At 39.9% G+C, this 20,350-nt stretch overlaps 1 protein-coding gene across 4 annotated transcripts in view; it reads left to right on the forward strand.

The window, feature by feature from the left end:
* The first annotated feature begins 1,745 nt into the window (after positions 1–1,745).
* Positions 1,746–20,350, forward strand: part of LOC133652091 (SEC14-like protein 1) — a 47,781-nt gene continuing 29,176 nt past the window's right edge. Inside the window, exons 1-6 of one of the 4 annotated variants that reach the window (XM_062050469.1) lie at positions 1,803–1,841; positions 1,981–2,068; positions 2,242–2,500; positions 3,306–3,388; positions 18,236–18,385; positions 18,452–18,583. In XM_062050469.1, coding sequence (XP_061906453.1) covers positions 3,326–3,388; positions 18,236–18,385; positions 18,452–18,583 — 345 coding nt within the window. In that variant the 5' untranslated portion in view covers positions 1,803–1,841; positions 1,981–2,068; positions 2,242–2,500; positions 3,306–3,325. The other 3 variants (XM_062050467.1, XM_062050466.1, XM_062050468.1) reach the window with 3 other exon arrangements.

Here is a 20,350-nt window from a genome sequence, read left to right on the forward strand (position 1 = left end):
CTTGGTTTCAAAAAGGTTGGTGACCCCTGCTTTAAACGTTTAGCCCCTCCTCGATCTGCGGGCTGCAGCCAGGGTTACTCAGACGTGACAGTGGAGCAACTTGAACCTGTGAGTTATGGTCTAGTCGCCGTCCACTTATTCAGCATCTAATATGGATAATATTTCAGAAAAACGCTGTATTATTCTATTAGTCAATGTGTCAGCTTCTGTTTTTGCCGGACGTTGGAGCACGGCGCATCAATTGAGCACGGCACATCAAGTCCGCACAGAGCAGAGCGGATCGTGCGGGACAGGAAGTAATGTACAAAAAAAACCACCGGGTTAATTTTCAAAATAAAATGCACGTTTACGGCGGATCAGATTTCTCTCACAGTAGAGTTTTAGATATAAGGTTATTGTGACTTTGCTATTACTGTGTGGGTTAACAAAATAATAATAATTATAATAATAACAATAATAATAATAAGAACAATGATAATGATAATAATACTTATTATTATTATTATTATTAATAATAATAATAATTTCAGCATTCTGGGGATATAAGATGTAGGTTATCTGTTAGGAATATTGCCATCTGTATTTAAACTTGATTCATGTTGATTATGCCTGCAGCCCAAAGCCAAAAAAAGAAAGGATACAGCCCTCTACTGGCCCCTGGTCCATATTTTTGGCCCTGTATTGCGTTTCAGTTGTTTAGTCTGAGCATTAAGTGAGATAGACCATAAGTTACAACTTGATGGTGTTTTCATCAAGTTAAGGGAAGAAGGACAGATTTTCACATTGAAGTTTTTTCCATTTGGGTATTTATTTTTGTATTTTTTTTCAAAGTTCATGTTGCACTGTTCAATGTTCAATATTAAAGTGCTTATCTTTAACAAAAAATAGCCTAATAATAAACCAGTGTTTTGTTGCTTTTCATGTCTTCCAAGCCTATGATAATGTAAATTAACTCATTATGACCATAATTTGTTGACACAAAAGAAATGGCAATCACTTTTACCTACGAAGGACACACAGCTAAGTAGTTAGCTTCCTATTAGCAAATTTAATTTTACATTAATTTCCATATTGTGTAAAGGACCAAAAAAAAAATTCCTGCCCTTTTCTGACTTTGAGCCCCTGCCCCTCTATAATCATGTGCACGTCCCTGAAACAGATGACACACATACAGCTGTCTACTTATATACCAATACTGCTGTTTTAGGCATATTATTATTTGCATGCTGTGGTGTTATTTTGTATATTATATGATAATTTGACTCCCAGTCAGAACAGACATTAGCAATCATCTACCCGGCAGGAGTTGTATTATTATTGTAAATAATGTATGAACATGTGTTTTCTATTACATTTTTGTTATTGTCTGGATTTTTGTTTTTTTAGTTCAATGAAATATATACTTTTTAATGTATAAACTAGTAAACTTAATCAAACCATTGGATTGACTCCTTGTGGCTGCAATTCGATTCTGAACAGACAGACAAAAAACATATATATGTGGTGGCAAATGCTACTTAAATACATTCAAAATGCGAAATATTTACGTTCAGCGTAGAAAACAAAGTACTGGCGTGTCTCTTAAGCACGGTAACCACAGCTCAATGACGTCAGACGCCATGACGTATGTGGTTTACAACAATTCAACCTAAAACTTTACTTCTATGCTTGAAACATCTGATGTCACGTATATTTACGCGCTTAAACTGCCTTTTGTCATTTTTTTTTAAATTAAAAATGGACAATATCGTCGCTGCTTGTCATATGCAAATGAGTTGAGTCCACTTCCGGGGTCGCGTGGCAAACTAAACAGTCGCCGACACGTTCTTTCTACTAACACGGTATGTCTTTTTTTCTCTTCATTATTTCGTGTCATGATGGACTTTTAGGCCAGAGACTGTTTTAAAAACGTGATTACGATATATTGTTTAAGATAATTATCTTTGACTTTGCTAAAAGTAGTTGAACTGTGATTAACAGGAAGCCAATTTGGTGGATTAATCAAACCGGAAATGGCTGATTCCTATCTATAATGTAGTTTTACTCGATGCAGCCACTGATATTACCGGTATGTCATGTTATTTCTCTTCATGTTGAAACGTTTGAAAGGAATTTTCTCTTTAATGTAAGTTAATTGTTATTACCCCAAGTTCACCCTCATCTGCATGTAGACTGTAGTTGTTACTTTCGGGTTGCACGTGATATCAGACTGAATGTTAACTTTTGACTTCTTCTTCCCAGATTGGACTCGCACGGCGTGCTTTCCTGTTGACTTGAACGAGGCAGAGTTCACGTTCACCTGACTGAAGCTGTGTGCGTGTGTATACATGTGTGTGTGTGTGTGTGTGTGTGCGTGCGTGCGTGCGTGAGTGTGTGCGTGCGTAAGTGTGTGTGTGTGTCATTTGACCACACAATGAGGCAAGCAAATACACTTTCCTCTGCAAACTGACAGTGTGCACAACATTCCAATGGATTATTAACTCCTGACACATCTTTAACTGTAAGTCACAAATGTTTTTCTGTTGTTAAATTAGATGCCGTTTTTTTACATTTTATTTTATGTTTCTGTTACTATTTTTTTATACATGTTCTTAGTATGTAATTTTTATTTAAGTTTTGTATTATTTTATATTCTATTTTTATTTTATTATTATTTTTTCAATATATTTCCTTAATTTTTTTTCTATTAGTTTTTTATTTTTGTTTAATTGTTAAATTACATGTTTTTGATATTTTTATATACACTTTTTCTTTATTTCAATTTGTTTTGATTTTATATTTGTTTTTATTTTTTGTCTATTCATTTTTTATAACATTTTGTTTTTATTGTTATTTTTATATATATTTCCTTTATTTTATTTTATTATTTTATATATATTTCCTTTATTTTTATATTTTAAATGTTTTTTTCAATTTGTATTAATTGTGTTTTGTTATTAAATCGTAAGTCACAAATGTTTTACTCTTGTCAAATTACATGTTTTTTAATTTTATATCTTCAATATTTTATACATAGTCTTTCTTTATTTCAAATGTTTTTAATTATATTTAAATATTGTATTTATTCATTTTTTTAATTTTTATTATTGAACTAAGTCACACGTGTTTTTTTTGCTAAATTAGATGTCTTTGATTTTTTTTTTTTTTTATGATTTATATATGTATATATTTTTCCTGTATTTAATTTTTGTTGAAATTAAAATGTTAAATGTTCTATTTGAAATTATTATTATTTTTGTGTATTACTAAATCACAAAGGTCGGACTCATGTTAAATTAGATGTTGATAATGTGGTGGTTCAACAGGGACTGATTCTACTGCAGCCATGGTGCAGGAATTCCAGAGTCCTATTCGGGTCTACAAGCATCCATTTGAGTTGATAATGGCGGTGAGTAGTGTTTTTTGATAAACGTTCATAGCACGTCTTTAATCTTTAAAAGGTGAACAATGATCACCAGAAAGCTGGATGAGCTTTTACTGCTTCTAAGGGTCATCTGATTATCTGTGCTGTGTTTGCATCTCAAATGCTGTACAACATGTTCCTTCTCAAAAGCACACAATGTTTTAGGGTTAAATTTGATGGTTTTGTTGCTGTTTGCAACTTGCTCAAGGTAATATTTTTTAGACAAAAATAAATGAAGAACACCATTGACTAGCTTATGTTACCATTAGTGTTTTAAAGGGGTTGTATTAGGATGTAAAATACTTCTTTGTGGTCTACATAACATGTAATGGTGTTTTTTTGGTCAAAATGTTGCATAGATTATGTTTTATGAACCATCTTCTAGCTGCTTTCTGACCATCTCATGATGCGCCTTTTTGTGGGCGGTCTCATTTACGCGCCTCCACTTCAACTATTCTCCCCGTCAGCTATGTTGTAGTTCTTACCGCTTCCATAGCGAAATTACTGACATATATAAGTTAGAACCACACGCTACTTTGTATTAGAAATGGCAACAGCGGAAAATGCATGTGCATGTACGAGCCAGTCTGCCCCACAACGAGAGGATAAAGAAATAAGGTACTTGTTGACTACAGCAAAGAACTACAATGGCGGACTCGCACAAAGCTCTTTGGGTAAAACCTCACCATATATCACCAATGGGGAAAAAGTCACAAATTGGGCAAATTCCAAACTTCTTGTTCGGAGGAAGTACAAAGTAAGACACGATTGTTTGATACATATCTCCACCAGGCCTCCATTGTTTGAGTTCACATTTTCGGGACTGATGCAAATCCCAAATACACAAAAACAGGTACCAATAGGTAAGAAAAGTTTGTTTTGCAAAGTAGGTCATCTTTAACACATCCTTGCTTCTGCATGTTTGGCATGTTACCATGGCAACACAGCTATCTAACAATGCATTTGTTGTTCAACGAGTATTTTTAAAAGTGCACTTTTCCTCCACTCTGGTGATAAATATGGTCATTTACAATAATGGAGTTAAAAAAAAAAGTGTTCTCATAAAAACACATTCACTGGCTACTTTGTTCTAGTCAGAAAAAAAGACCAAAAAGTGTGTGTGTGTGTGTGTGTGTGTGTGTGTGTGTGTGTGTGTGTGTGTGTGTGTGTGTGTGTGTGTGTGTGTGTGTGTGTGTGTGTGTGTATACACACTTATATATAAACATACATGTATACATATACAGTATGTATACAAACATATACATCTTTATATATGTATATGTTTATATACAGTATATGTGTGTGTGTATGTATATGTATGTATTTATTTATATATATATATATATATATACATATATATATATATATATATATATATATATATATATATATATATATATATATATATATATAAATAATGTGTGTATATATATATATATATCTATATATATAAATAATGTGTGTATATATATATAGTGTGTATATGTTTATGTCTATATATATATATATGTGTGTGTGTGTGTATATATATATATATATATATATATATATATATATATATATATATATATATATATATATATATATATATATATGTATATGTGTGTGTGTGTATGTATGTGTATGTATATATATACAGTATATATATATATATATACCTGTATATATATTAGGGCTGTGAATCTTTGGGTGTCCCACGATTCGATTCAATATCGATTCTTGGGGTCACGATTCGATTCAAAATCAAAAATTGTTTTAAATTCTCGATTCAAAAACTATTTTTTTCCTGATTCAAAACGATTCTCTATTCATTCAATACATAGGATTTCAGCAGGATCTACCCCAGTCTGCTGACATGCAAGCAGAGTAGTAGATTTTTGTGTAAAGCTTTTATAATTGTAAAGGACAATGTTTTATCAACTGATTGCAATAATGTAAATAATATGACTTATTTTATCTTTGTGAAAAGATTGGACACAGTGTGTTGTCAAGCTTATGAGATGCGATGCAAGTGTAAGCCACTGTGACACTATTGTTCTTTATTTATTTTTATTTTTTTATAAATGTCTAACGATAATGTCAATGAGGGATTTTTAATCACTGCTATGTTGAAATTGTTACTAATATTGATACTGTTGTTGATAATATTCATTTTTGTTTCACTACTTTTGGTTTGGTTTCCTCTCTGAGCTGCCACCTTACCGTGGTAGAGGAGTTTGCGTGTCCCAATGATCCTAGGAGCTATGTTGTCCGGGGGATTTATGCCCCCTGGTAGGGTCTCCCAAGACAAACTGGTCCTAGGTGAGGGATCAGGCAAAGAGCAGCTCGAAGACCTCAATGAAAAATAAAACCTATGGACCCAGATTTCCCTCGCCCGGACGCGGGTCACCGGGGCCCCCCTCTGGAGCCAGGCCCGGAGGTGGGGCACGATGGCGAGCGCCTGGTGGCCGGGCCTGTCCCCATGGGGCCCGGCCGGGCACAGCCCGAAGAGGCAACGTGGGTCCCCCCTCCAATGGGCTCACCACCCATAGCAGGGGTCATAGAGGTCGGGTGCGATGTGAGCTGGGCGGAAGCCGAAGGCAGGGCACTTGGCGGTCCGATCCTCGGCTACAGAAGCTAGCTCTTTGGACGTGGAACGTCACCTCGCTGGGGGGGAAGGAGCCTGAGCTAGTGCGCGAGGTGGAGAAGCTCCGACTAGACATAGTCGGACTCACTTCGACGCACAGCAAGGGCTCTGGAACCAGTTCTCTCGACAGGGGCTGGACTCTCTTCTACTCTGGCGTTGCCGGCAGTGAGAGGCGACGGGTTAGGGTGGCAATTCTTGTTGCCCCCCGGCTCAGAGCCTGCATGTTGGAGTTCAACCCGGTGGACGAGAGGGTAGCTTCCCTCCGCCTTCGGGTGGGGGAACGGGTCCTGACTGTGGTTTGCGCTTACGCGCCAAACCGCAGCTCAGAGTACCCACCCTTTTTGGATTCACTCGAGGGAGTACTTGAGAGTGCTCCCCCGGGTGATTCCCTCGTTCTACTGGGGGACTTCAATGCTCATGTTGGCAGCGACAGTGAAACCTGGAGAGGCGTGATTGGGAAGAATGGCTGCCCGGATCTGAACCCGAGCGGTGTTTTGTTATTGGACTTTTGTGCCCGTCACAGATTGTCCATAACAAACACCATGTTCAAACATAAGGGTGTCCATATGTGCACTTGGCACCAGGACACCCTAGGCCGCAGTTCCATGATCGACTTTGTAGTTGTGTCGTCGGATTTGCGGCCTCATGTTTTGGACACTCGGGTGAAGAGAGGGGCGGAGCTTTCTACCGATCACCACCTGGTGGTGAGTTGGCTGCGATGGTGGGGGAGGATGCCGGACAGACCTGGCAGGCCCAAACGCATTGTGAGGGTTTGCTGGGAACGTCTGGCAGAGTCTCCTGTCAGAGAGAGTTTCAATTCCCACCTCCGGAAGAACTTTGAACATGTCACGAGGGAGGTGCTGGACATTGAGTCCGAATGGACCATGTTCCGCACCTCTATTGTCGAGGCGGCTGATTGGAGCTGTGGCCGCAAGGTAGTTGGTGCCTGTCGTGGCGGTAATCCTAGAACCCGTTGGTGGACACCGGGGGTGAGGGATGCCGTCAAGCTGAAGAAGGAGTCCTATCGGGTTATTTTGGCTCATGGGACTCCTGAGGCAGCGGACAGGTACCGACAGGCCAAGCGGTGTGCGGCTTCGGCGGTCGCGGAGGCAAAAACTCGGACATGGGAGGAGTTCGGGGAAGCCATGGAAAACGACTTCCGGACGGCTTCGAAGCGATTCTGGACCACCATCCGCCGCCTCAGGAAGGGGAAGCAGTGCACTATCAACACCGTGTATGGTGAGGATGGTGTTCTGCTGACCTCGACTGCGGATGTTGTGGATCGGTGGAGGGAATACTTTGAAGACCTCCTCAATCCCACCAACACGTCTTCCTATGAGGAAGTAGTGCCTGGGGAATCCGTGGTGGGCTCTCCTATTTCTGGGGCTGAGGTTGCTGAGGTAATTAAAAAGCTCCTCTGTGGCAAGGCCCCGGGGGTGGATGAGATCCGCCCAGAGTTCCTTAAGGCTCTGGATGCTGTGGGGCTGTCTTGGTTGACAAGACTCTGCAGCATCGCGTGGACATCGGGGGCGGTACCTCTGGATTGGCAGACCGGGGTGGTGGTTCCTCTCTTTAAGAAGGGGAACCGGAGGGTGTGTTCTAACTATCGTGGGATCACACTCCTCAGCCTTCCCGGTAAGGTCTATTCAGGTGTGCTGGAGAGGAGGCTACGCCGGATAGTCGAACCTCAGATTCAGGAGGAACAGTGTGGTTTTCGTCCTGGTCGTGGAACTGTGGACCAGCTCTATACTCTCGGCAGGGTCCTTGAGGGTGCATGGGAGTTTGCCCAACCAGTCTACATGTGTTTTGTGGACTTGGAGAAGGCATTCGACCGTGTCCCTCGGGAAGTCCTGTGGGGAGTGCTCAGAGAGTATGGGGTATCGGACTGTCTGATTGTGGCGGTCCGCTCCCTGTATGATCAGTGCCAGAGTTTGGTCCGCATTGTCCAGTAAGTCGGACACGTTTCCAGTGAGAGTTGGACGCCGCCAAGGCTGCCCTTTGTCACCGATTCTGTTCATAACTTTTATGGACAGAATTTCTAGGCGCAGTCAAGGCGTTGAGGGGATCTGGTTTGGTGGCTGCAGGATTAGGTCTCTGCTTTTTGCAGATGATGTGGTCCTGATGGCTTCATCTGTCCATGATCTTCAGCTCTCGCTGGATCGGTTCGCAGCTGAGTGTGAAGCGACTGGGATGAGAATCAGCACCTCCAAGTCTGAATCCATGGTTCTCGCCCGGAAAAGGGTGGAGTGCCATCTCCGGGTTGCGGAGGAGACCCTGCCCCAAGTGGAGCAGTTCAAGTACCTCGGAGTCTTGTTCACGAGTGAGGGAAGAGTGGATCGTGAGATCGACAGGCGGATCGGTGCGGCGTCTTCAGTAATGCGGACGCTGTATCGATCTGTTGTGGTGAAGAAGGAGCTGAGCCGGAAGGCAAAGCTCTCAATTTACCGGTCGATCTACGTTCCCATCCTCACCTATGGTCATGAGCTTTGGGTTATGACCGAAAGGACAAGATCACGGGTACAAGCGGCCGAAATGAGTTTCCTCCGCCGGGTGGCGGGGCTCTCCCTTAGAGATAGGGTGAGAAGCTCTGCCATCCGGGGGGAGCTCAAAGTAAAGCCGCTGCTCCTCCACATCGAGAGGAGCCAGATGAGGTGGTTCGGGCATCTGGTCAAGATGCCACCCGAACGCCTCCCTAGGGAGGTGTTTAGGGCACGTCCGACCGGTAGGAGGCCACGGGGAAGACCCAGGACACGTGAGGAAGACTATGTCTCCCGGCTGGCCTGGGAACGCCTCGGGATCCCCCGGGAGGAGCTGGACGAAGTGGCTGGGGAGAGGGAAGTCTGGGCTTCCCTGCTTAAGCTGCTGCCCCCGCGACCCGACCTCGGATAAGCGGAAGAAGATGGATGGATGGATGGATACTTTTGGTTTGTTCTGTGTCGTGTTTGTGTCTCCTCTCAATTGCTGTTGATTGCAATTCTGAGTGTTGCTGGGTCGGGTTTGGTTTTGGAATTGGATTGCATTGTTATGGTCTTGCTGTGTATTGTTTTGTTGGATTGATTAATTAAAAAAATTAAAAAATAAAATAAATCAATTTTTTTTTAAATGATAATCGATTCTGAATCGCAGAACGTGAGAATTGCGATTCAAATTCGAATATTAGGGCTGTGAATACTGTTGATACTGTTGTTGATAATATTCATTTTTGTTTCACTACTTTTGGTTTGTTCTGTGTTGTGTCTGTGTCTCCTCTCAATTGCTCTGTTTATTGCTGTTCTGAGTGTTGCTGTGTCGGGTTTGGTTTTGGAATTGGATTGCATTGTTATGGTATTGCTGTGTATTGTTTTGTTGGATTGATTGATTAAAAAAATAAAATAAATTAAAAAAAATATATAAATAAAAACAAAACAAAAACGATTATTAAAAAATGAGAATCCATTCTGAATCGCACAACGTGAGAATCGCGATTTGAATTCGAATCGATTTTTCCCCACACCCCTAATATATATATGTATGTATGTATGTATGTATGTATGTATGTATGTATATATATATATGTATATATATTAGGGGTGTGGGAAAAAATCGATTCGAATTCGAATCGCGATTCTCACGTTGTGCGATTCAGAATGGATTCGGAATGTATATGTGTATATATATATATATATATATATATATATATATATATATATATATATATATATATATATATATATATATATATATATATATATATATATATATATATATATATATATATATATAATTAGGGGTGGGCAAGTTAATGTGTTAATTTCGAGTTAACTCATTAATCTATTAACGCCGACAATTATTTTATTGCACAATTTCAAGACGCACCGTCGCACGATGAATACACGAGCTGTATGAAAGGGAGAGAACTGTAAAAGTGACCACTTTACAATGTGCAGCTGTAGTTGCTCTCAGTGGGGGCTACTGGACATCATTCGGTAACCATAATTACCTCGGAATTACAGTGCATTATTTTGATGAAAAGTGGGTGCTGCATTCACATGCTCTGTCTATAATGACAACAGGAGAGGCATTATGCTGAAATATGCGCGGGGCACTTCACTGAAGTTATACAGCAGTGGAATTTGACAGATAAAGCCACCACACTAAGCACGGATAGTGCACGAAATATGATTGCTGCTGCGAGACAACTGCCTTTTGATCATATCCCCTGCTTTGCGCACAGTCTCCAGCGTTCTGTCACTGTATGTCTGCACAACAGTGCGTTTGACAACGTCCTTTCCAAGTGCAGAAAAGTTGTCGGGCACTTTAAACACAGTTCAGCAAATGCAGCAGAATTAGAGGAAAAACAAGCTGAACATGGACAGAAGAAACAGGCCCTTGTACAAGATGTTCCTACCAGATGGAATTCCAGTCTGGAGATGATAAAAAGCATCCGCAGAAACGAACAGCCTCTGAGTGACGTCCTCACCACAAGCACCAAGATTGCCATGCCAACTCCAGCTGAAATGGACGAGCTGCAGAGTTTGGAAACGCTACTGGAACCTTGCAGGTATGTTTTACATCATATTACTCAATATCCTGTCCCATTTCATGTAAGAGAAAAAATATGTAATTGCAGCATGAATATGTACAGGATATTTTTTGTGTATAAGTGCATGCAATTTATTTTTGACTGAAGTGGAGTTGATTTTCTATTTAACTGCTACTGTTTAACAAATGATTCAAATTGTGTTTGCACAACAAATGTTTTGGTGCTTTTGTTCATATGGGAAAATATTCCAATAAAGGTGCACTACACACTACTTTTGAATTCATTATTGGGTTTTGCGTATACAATGCAGTTAATCGTGATTAATCGTAGAGGTGTGATTGATTCTGATTAAAAATTTTAATCGTTGCCCAGCCCTATTATATATATATATATATATATATATATATATATATATATATATATATATATATATATATATATATATATATATATATATATATATATATATATATATATATATATATATAATAATTAGTGCTGCAATTAGCAACTAATTTGATAATTGATTAATCTGTTGATTATTACTTTGATTAATCGATTAATAATCGGATAAGAGAGACAAACTACATTTCTATCCTTTCCAGCATTTTATTGAAAAAAACCCCGCATACTGGCACCATACTTATTTTGATTATTGTTTCTCAGCTGTTTGTAAATGTTGCAAATTTTTAACCATGATCAGGGTTCGAACCCAAGATCTTATGCTTTGCACTGCAAGCACTAATGATGTCCGCCACTGGAAGTAATGTAAGCATTTAGCATTCATATTTTAAGAAGTGACAGAGCATGACTTGGCCAGGAAAACGTTTGGGGTAAAATATAATTTTGTCATTGAATAATTTACATTTAAATGTGCTTTTTTAATGCGGGCTGTGCATGACCAAAGATCGTATATCATGAGAAGATGATCTCCCGCATGGTACAGCGCGCACAAAGTACATTTACAGTCACATCCTCTTGTCACCTAAAAAATACAGAGGACTTGACCTCTGTGTCCTTAATGGTAGTTATGGCCATGATTGAAGTCGAGTCTCAAAAGTAATCATACCCCAACAATAAAGTTGTCGCCAAGTATCGAGCTGAGACAAAAGTGCATGAAATTAAATCTAATGGATTGCACACAACAAACATTTGCACATGACATACCGCATATATCGGACTGGAGTACACACTTAAATCCTTTAATTTTCTCAAAAATCGACAGTGTGCCTTATAACTCGGTGCGCCTAATGTACATATTGATTCTGGTTGTGCTTACCGACTTCAAAACTATTTTATTTGGTACATGGTGTAATGATAAGTGTGACCAGTAGATGGCAGTCACTCATGAGAGACACGTGTGGACTGCAGGTGTACTGACGTCTGTTCAATAAATGATGCTAGCAAGTACCCGTAAGCAAGCAACACCAAAACTTCCTGTTCAATAAATGATGCTAGCAAGTACCCGTAAGCAAGCAACACCAAAACTTTGATGTTTCATTGAGAATATAGAACATTATACACACAGCACTCAAATATATGTCAAAATGTTTTAGGACGACTTTGGAAAGATAGGAAGCCGCACCACTTGACAACTTGTTGGAGCATTACGCTACCGTAGTCAGATGTACTATGCTTCAATATACGGGTATTATTATGGTTTGTTTATAAGGAAAATTGCATCTATTAGGAGACATTATCTAGCGTTTTGTTTCGCAATATTATGCAAAACCAACTTTCTTTTTACCTGTTGGTACCTGCTGATGTGTGTGTGGGATCTGCATAAATCCTGAAAATATGCGCGCGTCCGCCATTGTAGTCAATAAGCTCCTTCTTTTTTTCTATCCTCTCGTTGTGGGGCATTCATCATCCACTGTTGTCATTTCTAATACAAAGTAGCATACAGTTCGAACTTATATCTGTCAGTAGACTCGCTATGGAAATGCTAAACACTACCGGTACAACATGGCTGATGGGGTGGAGATGCAGTCAAAGTGGAGGCACGTAAATAAGGCCGCCCACAAAACTGCGCATACTGAGGAGACAGTCAGAAAGCGGCTTGAAGATGGTCTGTAAAAAATTTCCTATGCAACATTTTAACCAAAGAACAGGGTTTCTGCGGGTCGTTAAAAAGCATTAAAAGTCAATAAATGGATTTTGCGAAAATTAAGGACTTACATAGCATTAAAAAAATCGTATCGATCCGTTGTGGTGAAGAAGGAGCTGAGCCGGAAGGCAAAGCGCTCAATTTACCGGTCGATCTACGTTCCCATCCTCACCTATGGCCATGAGCTTTGGGTTATGACCGAAAGGACAAGATCACGGGTACAAGCGACCGAAATGAGCTTCCTCCGCCGGGTGGCGAGGCTCTCCCTTAGAGATAGGGTGAGAAGCTCTGTCATCCAGCAGGAGCTTAAAGTAAAGCCGCTGCTCCTCCACATCGAGAGGAGCCAGATGAGTTGGTTCGGGCATCTGGTCAGGATGCTACCCGAACGCCTCCCTAGGGAGGTGCCTCGGGCACGTCCGACACACGCTCGGAAGACTATCTCCCCCGGCTGGCCTGGGAACGCCTCGGGATCCACCGGGAGGAGCTGGACGAAGTGACTGGGGAGAGGGAAGTCTGGGCTTCCCTGCTTAGGCTGCTGCCCCCCGCGACCAAACCTTGGATAAGCGGAAGAAGATGGATGGTTAAAAAAATAATGCTCTTAGCTAATCACAGGTTGGCGATTAAAGGCAGGCAGCAGTTAACGGTGCCAAACTTGTCGCCACAACGCCACCACAACTGGCAGCTGCTGCTACCACCACAGAAAAATAAATAAATAAAATCAACTCTTAGATTAAACAGTTTTATGAGCCAATTCTAATTCACTAGAGAGTAAAAATGAATATAAACTTTTCAACTATTCAAGATTATCAATATAAAATGCTTCCAATTTTGTCCATACAGACAATTGTAAGGTTTTGACTAACTATCTGCAGTAGGACATGGGCATTACGTTTGTTTTAATTTGCATTAAAAAGGCATTAAATTAGATTTGCTGATACCTGCAGAAACCCTGAAAGAGCCAATATCACATGTTATGTAGACCACAAGGAAGTGTTATAGTCTGGTGCGCCTTATGTATTATGTATTATTCCTACATTGTTGATACAAATTATTGTTACAGTATAATAATTATTGTTACCTGTGGTAATGCCACTATGATACAACATCTGTATTATAATCCTTGAACAAAGTAAGAGTGAATCTCGGACAGACAAAATGGAGGTAGCTAGCAGACTTAACATCTTTTTCACCAGCATAGCCGCAACTCTTGTCAACAAGCTGTCCCACCACTCTGGTCGCTTTGGTGTAGAACACATTAAAGCCTTCTACAGAAAGCTAGGAGTATCCAACAATGATTTCAAATTAGAAATGGTCACAGCTGATGAGGTGTTTAAAAAATTAAGCGCGCTCCACCCTAACAAGGCCACCGGCCTTGATAATATTCCCTCCAGATTCCTCAGGGACTCTGCCTCCATCATTGCCCCGATCATCACGCACATAATAAACCTATCAATTACACAAGGCCAAGTACCAAAAGATTTTAAGATAGCAAGAGTAACTCCCCTCTTTAAAAAAGGAAGCAAATTGGAACCTGGCAACTACCGACCTGTTTCTATTCTCAGCTCCATTTCGAAAGTAATGGAGAAAATAGTTTATGAACAGGTGGATAGTTACCTTGCCACTAATAAACTCATGTACAAATTCCAATCCGGCTTCAGAACTAACCACTCCACTGACACATGCCTTCTCTATCTGACCGACCACATCAAACATGAGGTGGATGCGGGCAAATACTGCGGCATGGTCATGCTGGACCTTCAGAAGGCCTTTGACACCGTTAACCACGCTATACTGTTGGATAAGCTCAGAGCAATCGGATTTAACAAAACCTCATGGAGCTGGATGCAATCTTACTTGGAGGGGAGGGAGCAGGTGGTAGAGGTGAACAGCACTGTGTCCCCCCCCCCCCCCCTCTCGGTGAGCTGTGGAGTCCCCCAAGGCAGTATATTGGGACCTTTACTGTTCCTAATATACATAAATGACATGTCATCGGCATGCGACTGTGAATTGTTTTTGTTTGCGGATGACTCTGCCTTGCTGGTATCCGGCAAGGACAAGTCACATGTGGAGAAAATCCTCAGTGCTGAGCTCTGTAGAACTTGCACCTGGCTCGCTGACAACAAGCTATCCATCCACTTGGGTAAAACAGAATCCATCCTGTTTGGGTCCCACATCAAACCTAAGAAAGTCAATGACTTCACCATAAAAGTAGGTGACAGTGTCATCACCAGGAAAGATGAGGTCACCTACCTAGGTTCCATTCTAGAGGCTAACCTTTCCTGTGATAAAATGGCAACCAAGGTAATCAAAAAGGTTAACCAACGAACGAGATTTCTCTACAGAATTTCCTCTCTGGTCAACAAAAGCACCTTGAGGATTCTGGCGGGAACTCTCGTTCAACCCTTTTTCGATTACGCATGCACCTCCTGGTACCCTAGCACCTCCAAAACCCTCAAATCTAAACTCCAAACATCTCAGAACAAGCTAGTCAGGTTACTTCTAGACCTCCACCCCAGATCCCACCTCACTCCTACCCACTTCTCTAAAGTGGGCTGGCTCAAGGTGGAGGACAGAGTTAAACAACTTGCACTGAGCCTAGTCTATAAAAGTGTCAAACTACTTCCTTAACGTAAATGACCGCCATAACCACAACACCAGGGGGTGCTCCACTAACCACGTTAAACCCAGATTCCGAACTAACAAAGGTCTTAACTCATTCTCTTTCTATGCCACATCAATGTGGAATGCGCTCCCAACAGGTATAAAAGAAAGGGCATCTCTCTCCTCCTTCAAAACCGCAATAAAAGTTCACCTCCAGGCAGCTACAACCCTAAACTAACACCCTCCCCGGATTGCTAATAATCAAATGTAAACAATCAAATGCAGATACTTTTTCTTTTTCTTATGCCTTCTGATCTCTCTCTCTCTCTCTCTCTCTCTCTCTCTCTCTCTCTCTCTCTCTCTCTCTCTCTCTCTCTCTCTCTCTCTCTCTCTATGTCCACTACTTGATGTCCATATACTCCCCCCCCCCCCTCCACACCCCTGATTGTAAATAATGTAAATAATTCAATGTGATTATCTTGTGTGATGACTGTATTATGATGATAGTATATATCTGTATCATGAATCAATTTAAGTGGACCCCGACTTAAACAAGTTGAAAAACTTATTCGGGTGTTACCATTTAGTGGTCAATTGTACGGAATATGTACTTCACTGTGCAACCTACTAACAAAAGTCTCAATCAATCAATCAATCGTGAATAATCACTGAATGAAGAACTGGGGGTGGGATTAAATAAGTTATCTTCTTCCCACTCCCTTTCAGGCAAAACTGGACAATCATGCATTACATACTATACATTACCTTTTGCACTATATTAATTTATATTATTATGTGTTGTCAATTTTGTACTTTTTTTAAAAATGTCATTGCCTGAAATAAATAAATAAATGAATGAAATGTATGAACACAGACCTGAATTGACCACCTTACAATCTGGTGTGCCCTCTGGTCCTAAAAGTAAAGTACTTGTTAAAAAAAAAAAAAGGGTTAAATGATATTCAGGGTGTTCAAAAGAACAACAATGTTCATGGAATGCAAACCGTGGCCACAAAACCGTAACAGGACCCGAACTGTGGATTTGGTGAACTGTTCCAACCTATGTTAAGTGTGTTGCCATTTATTTCTGCGGCAGCTTATTCCCCACAATTCCTTCTCGCCGCTGGTTGGTTATACATTAAACCATGCTTATGCAACATCCGCCGGCTGGCGACCGTGTGACACTTTGCACTCAGAGCCACAGCTGCGACTCTTTCAATACACACAAATCCGAGCAAACACTCACCCCAACTTTGTTTGACTCCACGGAAAACGTTCTTACTATAAATCCAGGGACCAAAGTTCTCATACATCCACTGAATAATAAGATTAAAGATAATCCTCAGAACCATTGACAACACTCTTATGTACTTTTAATTCATTATTGTTCAGTCTGTCCCAAATTCCTAATACACAAGTTGTCTTTAATATTACGACCATGCCTCGTCTTCTTAAGTCATCTTTTTATTACCTTCAATAAATACAAAAGCCTTTGTTAATGGTGAAAGATCTGTTACAGATATGTAACAGATCATCATTGCCATAGCAACGTGGAATCATATTCTTGTGATCTATAATATTGATGGACTATGCCAGACATTTCTCATGTTGACTTTACAATGCAATGCACAAACTACAGAGGCTTTTTCCTAACTAGTCTTTTTTTGTTTTTAACAAGTCTAATTTTGCAGTTGTTGCACTTACTAAAAGCCCATTAAAAAGATCGGTTTAGGTGCGACTTGGATAAAACAATATCAATATATATCGCAAATGACACGTAAGCGATATAAAAAATAAATGTGTTCGATTTTTTTTCTCTTTGTCGGAAGAAAGCGGAAGTTGCCTTGCAAGGTTGGTTGTATGAACAAAAGGTACTAGCGCTCTGGTAACCGAGCAACGCAGGAAGTGATCACAGCCAATCAGGTAACAGTATCAACTGTCATGTGGCGATCCTTGAGTGAGAAGAGAAAGTCAAAATGTAGAAATTGTGGATAAAAAAGGAAAGGCCAGCTGGACAGTATGACAGTTTTTGGGATTTTTTCGAAAGGGACCGTAGTCAGACCAATGTGGTCTGTAAATGATGCAAGACCACATTAGCCACGCTCACCCTTCAGCGCACAGCTGTAACTTTCTGGCACTAAACCTGCTGAAACAAGTTCTTCTGAGGTTTCTCTATGTTTACATTTTCACACTTTTTTTCTTACACTTTATTAAACATTTCTTACATATTCATTATTTTTGCACCTTAACTTTAAGAGCTTATTGTTAAGTCTTCAATGTGATTTTACGATTTTGTTTACATTGTTTGAGTCCATGCTTGTGTTGACATTTCCTTTCTGCCTTGATAGCTGAAGGCATTTTAATCAGTAAGGTTACATTTCAAATAAAAATGTTTACATTTTAAATATTTTTCTCCTGGTCCTTATTTTCGATCGTAAAAATACCAACAATTTGTTATGGCGGGGTCGCATTTTAATGCGCGGATGCAGACGGAACTCCGGAGGCAGCGTGCAAGTAGGAAAATTATTTATTTTACATAAATCAGGCAAAATACAAAAATTCAGAAAAGCGTGCCGATTGCACGGAAAGCTAAGGAAATAGCTAACGGGAAAACTTAGCATTGAACCAGGACTCAAAGAGTATACCAACGTAACTTGTTGCAAAGCACAAAGAAGACAGCCAGACTGAGTGTGGCGAAAAGCAGGAATAAATAGCTCTCTGATTAGTGCCTGGGAGCAGGTGAGCGTCTAGAACACTAATCAGAGGCAGGTGAAAATAATCAGCACCCATGGCAACTAAGAAACACACCTAGGGGTGCTGAAAACAGAACTAAGGGAGTCAAACTAAAATAAAACATGATCCGGGCAACGGATCATGACACAATTACTGACCGATATAAAACACTTAAATCGTGATACAGTTGTTAGCCATATCGCTCAGCCCGAGGTGCTATTTCTTTGATTTTCTTCCTACCAGGCTTACGAGAAGCGGTTCCCAACATGTCCCATGGTCCCAGTGTTTGTGGACAGCGAGGTCCTCAGTGAGAGCCAGAGTCACGACGGAGCCACTCGGGTGACTGAACGGCGCTGCACGATCGACATCGACGCACCACGACTCCTCAAACGGGTATCGTCATTCATTTATGCCCTCCGATCATCAACTGTGTTGTCAAAATATCGCTGCTCTGCGCAGATTGCGGGTGTGGACTACTTGTATTTCATCCAAAAGAACACCTTGAACCGCAGAGACCGGACGCTCCAAATTGAAATCCACAACGAAACCTTTTCCAACAGGGTCATTGCCCGTGAGTGCTGCAAATACACGGTGAGCATTGAGCACAACTGACATAAAGCAAGCTAGGTAGTCATTCGTCTTTAGGAGGGCTGGGTAAAATAATTGCTTTTATTCATTATGTTACAAATTTGGGTGTCAATTAATTTGTTCATAACAATGCAGGTACTTAATATTTTCACGATAATTAAATAATTGCATTTTGATCACAGTTCAGACAAAACACAAGATGACTGTGTAAGAATATTAATCAAATATTTCACTTATATCCTTTGGTTTTCGCTCTTAAAGTCCTCCTGTGTCCAGAGTTTGATTTCCTGAGTTTGTAAACAATAAAAAAAACAACATAAGATATTTTTGATACTATAAAATATTTATTCAACCACTGTAGTATCAACCAAATAATCATATGGTACTTGGTATCGTTACTGTTGATATTTGTATTGATCCGTCCACCTTTTTTACACTCAGGAGCTCTAGCTTGTGGGTAGCAATTAGCTTATCCTCCTACGGTGTGTAGTGTAGCATGTTGGAGTGATAATTGTAAGAAACACACTTTATTTGCTTCCATGGAGGCGAGGATTCCTGACTTAAAAGCATCTTTGGACAGTAGAGGGATGTTAGCCGCTAGCTAGAATGCTACATTGTGTTCGATCGCTTGTCATTGTCATATTTGCAGACACAGCTAAAATGTGTTGTCAACATGCATTATCACAATACAACCATAGTATTAAAAGCTCTATTGTCTGCCAAATGGATATCATTTATATCGTCTGTATCGCACAACACTACTTGGGAGGTACATTTGTTGACAAATCTAGCAGTATGCAGCACTGTCAAGTGTGCCAGAATAACCAAGCCCAATAAAAAAAAAATGTGTGTAACTCAAATCATCAACTTAAAGCATAACAAACAGCCGAGACACCCCTCATATCTAAAAATTCTCGTAAATTAAGGTATTTACTCCTAAGTAAGGATGTGTACCGAATCTGGTACCTTTTTTTTGGCACCGACCGAATCCCGCTGGTCGTACCGATTTGCATAAATTCCAACAGTGCCATGTTACCTGGGTTGTGCGTGACGTTACGCCCGGTTGCACTTTAGTACTTGGCGATCACGCCAGCAGGATTGAGAGCGTACTCAGCCAAACTACCTCTAGGTAATATTATAATTTTCAATGCCAAACAAAGAAGTAAGGCTCCACTTTTACAAAAATGCGCTAGCTTGATGCTAATATACACTGGCTTTGCTATTGACATGCTGATGAGCATTAGGGATTTTACATGGCGATTTCAACACCTCCAAATTTATTAATGAAAACTACAACCAAGATGCACGTTACAATCAAAGAGCTGGTGCGTATTAAGGGTAACTCAGGGTGTACAAAAATGTATTTCCAAATCGCGATTCTAAATCGATTCATAATTTTAAAAAATAGATTAAAAAAATATATAGGTATATATAAATAGTTTGGGTTTTTCTATACACATTTCTTATATATATATATATATATATATGTATATATATATATATATATATATATATATATATATATACATATATTAATTCATATATATTTATATATATACTGTATATATATACTTATTTTTAATTATAGAAATACAAAGCGATTTTGATATGTTATTTTACATATATACAGTATATATATATTTTTAAATTTTTTTAATGTATTTATTTTTTTAATATGTTTTATTATATATATAAATTGTTCATATACATATTTTTGGTTGTTAAATAAGAATTAATTTTAAAAATACGTTTTTAGGCATCTCCATGCAA

The sequence above is a fragment of the Entelurus aequoreus genome, linkage group LG06, assembly GCF_033978785.1.
Source record: "Entelurus aequoreus isolate RoL-2023_Sb linkage group LG06, RoL_Eaeq_v1.1, whole genome shotgun sequence".
NCBI classification, from domain to species: Eukaryota; Metazoa; Chordata; class Actinopteri; order Syngnathiformes; family Syngnathidae; genus Entelurus; species Entelurus aequoreus.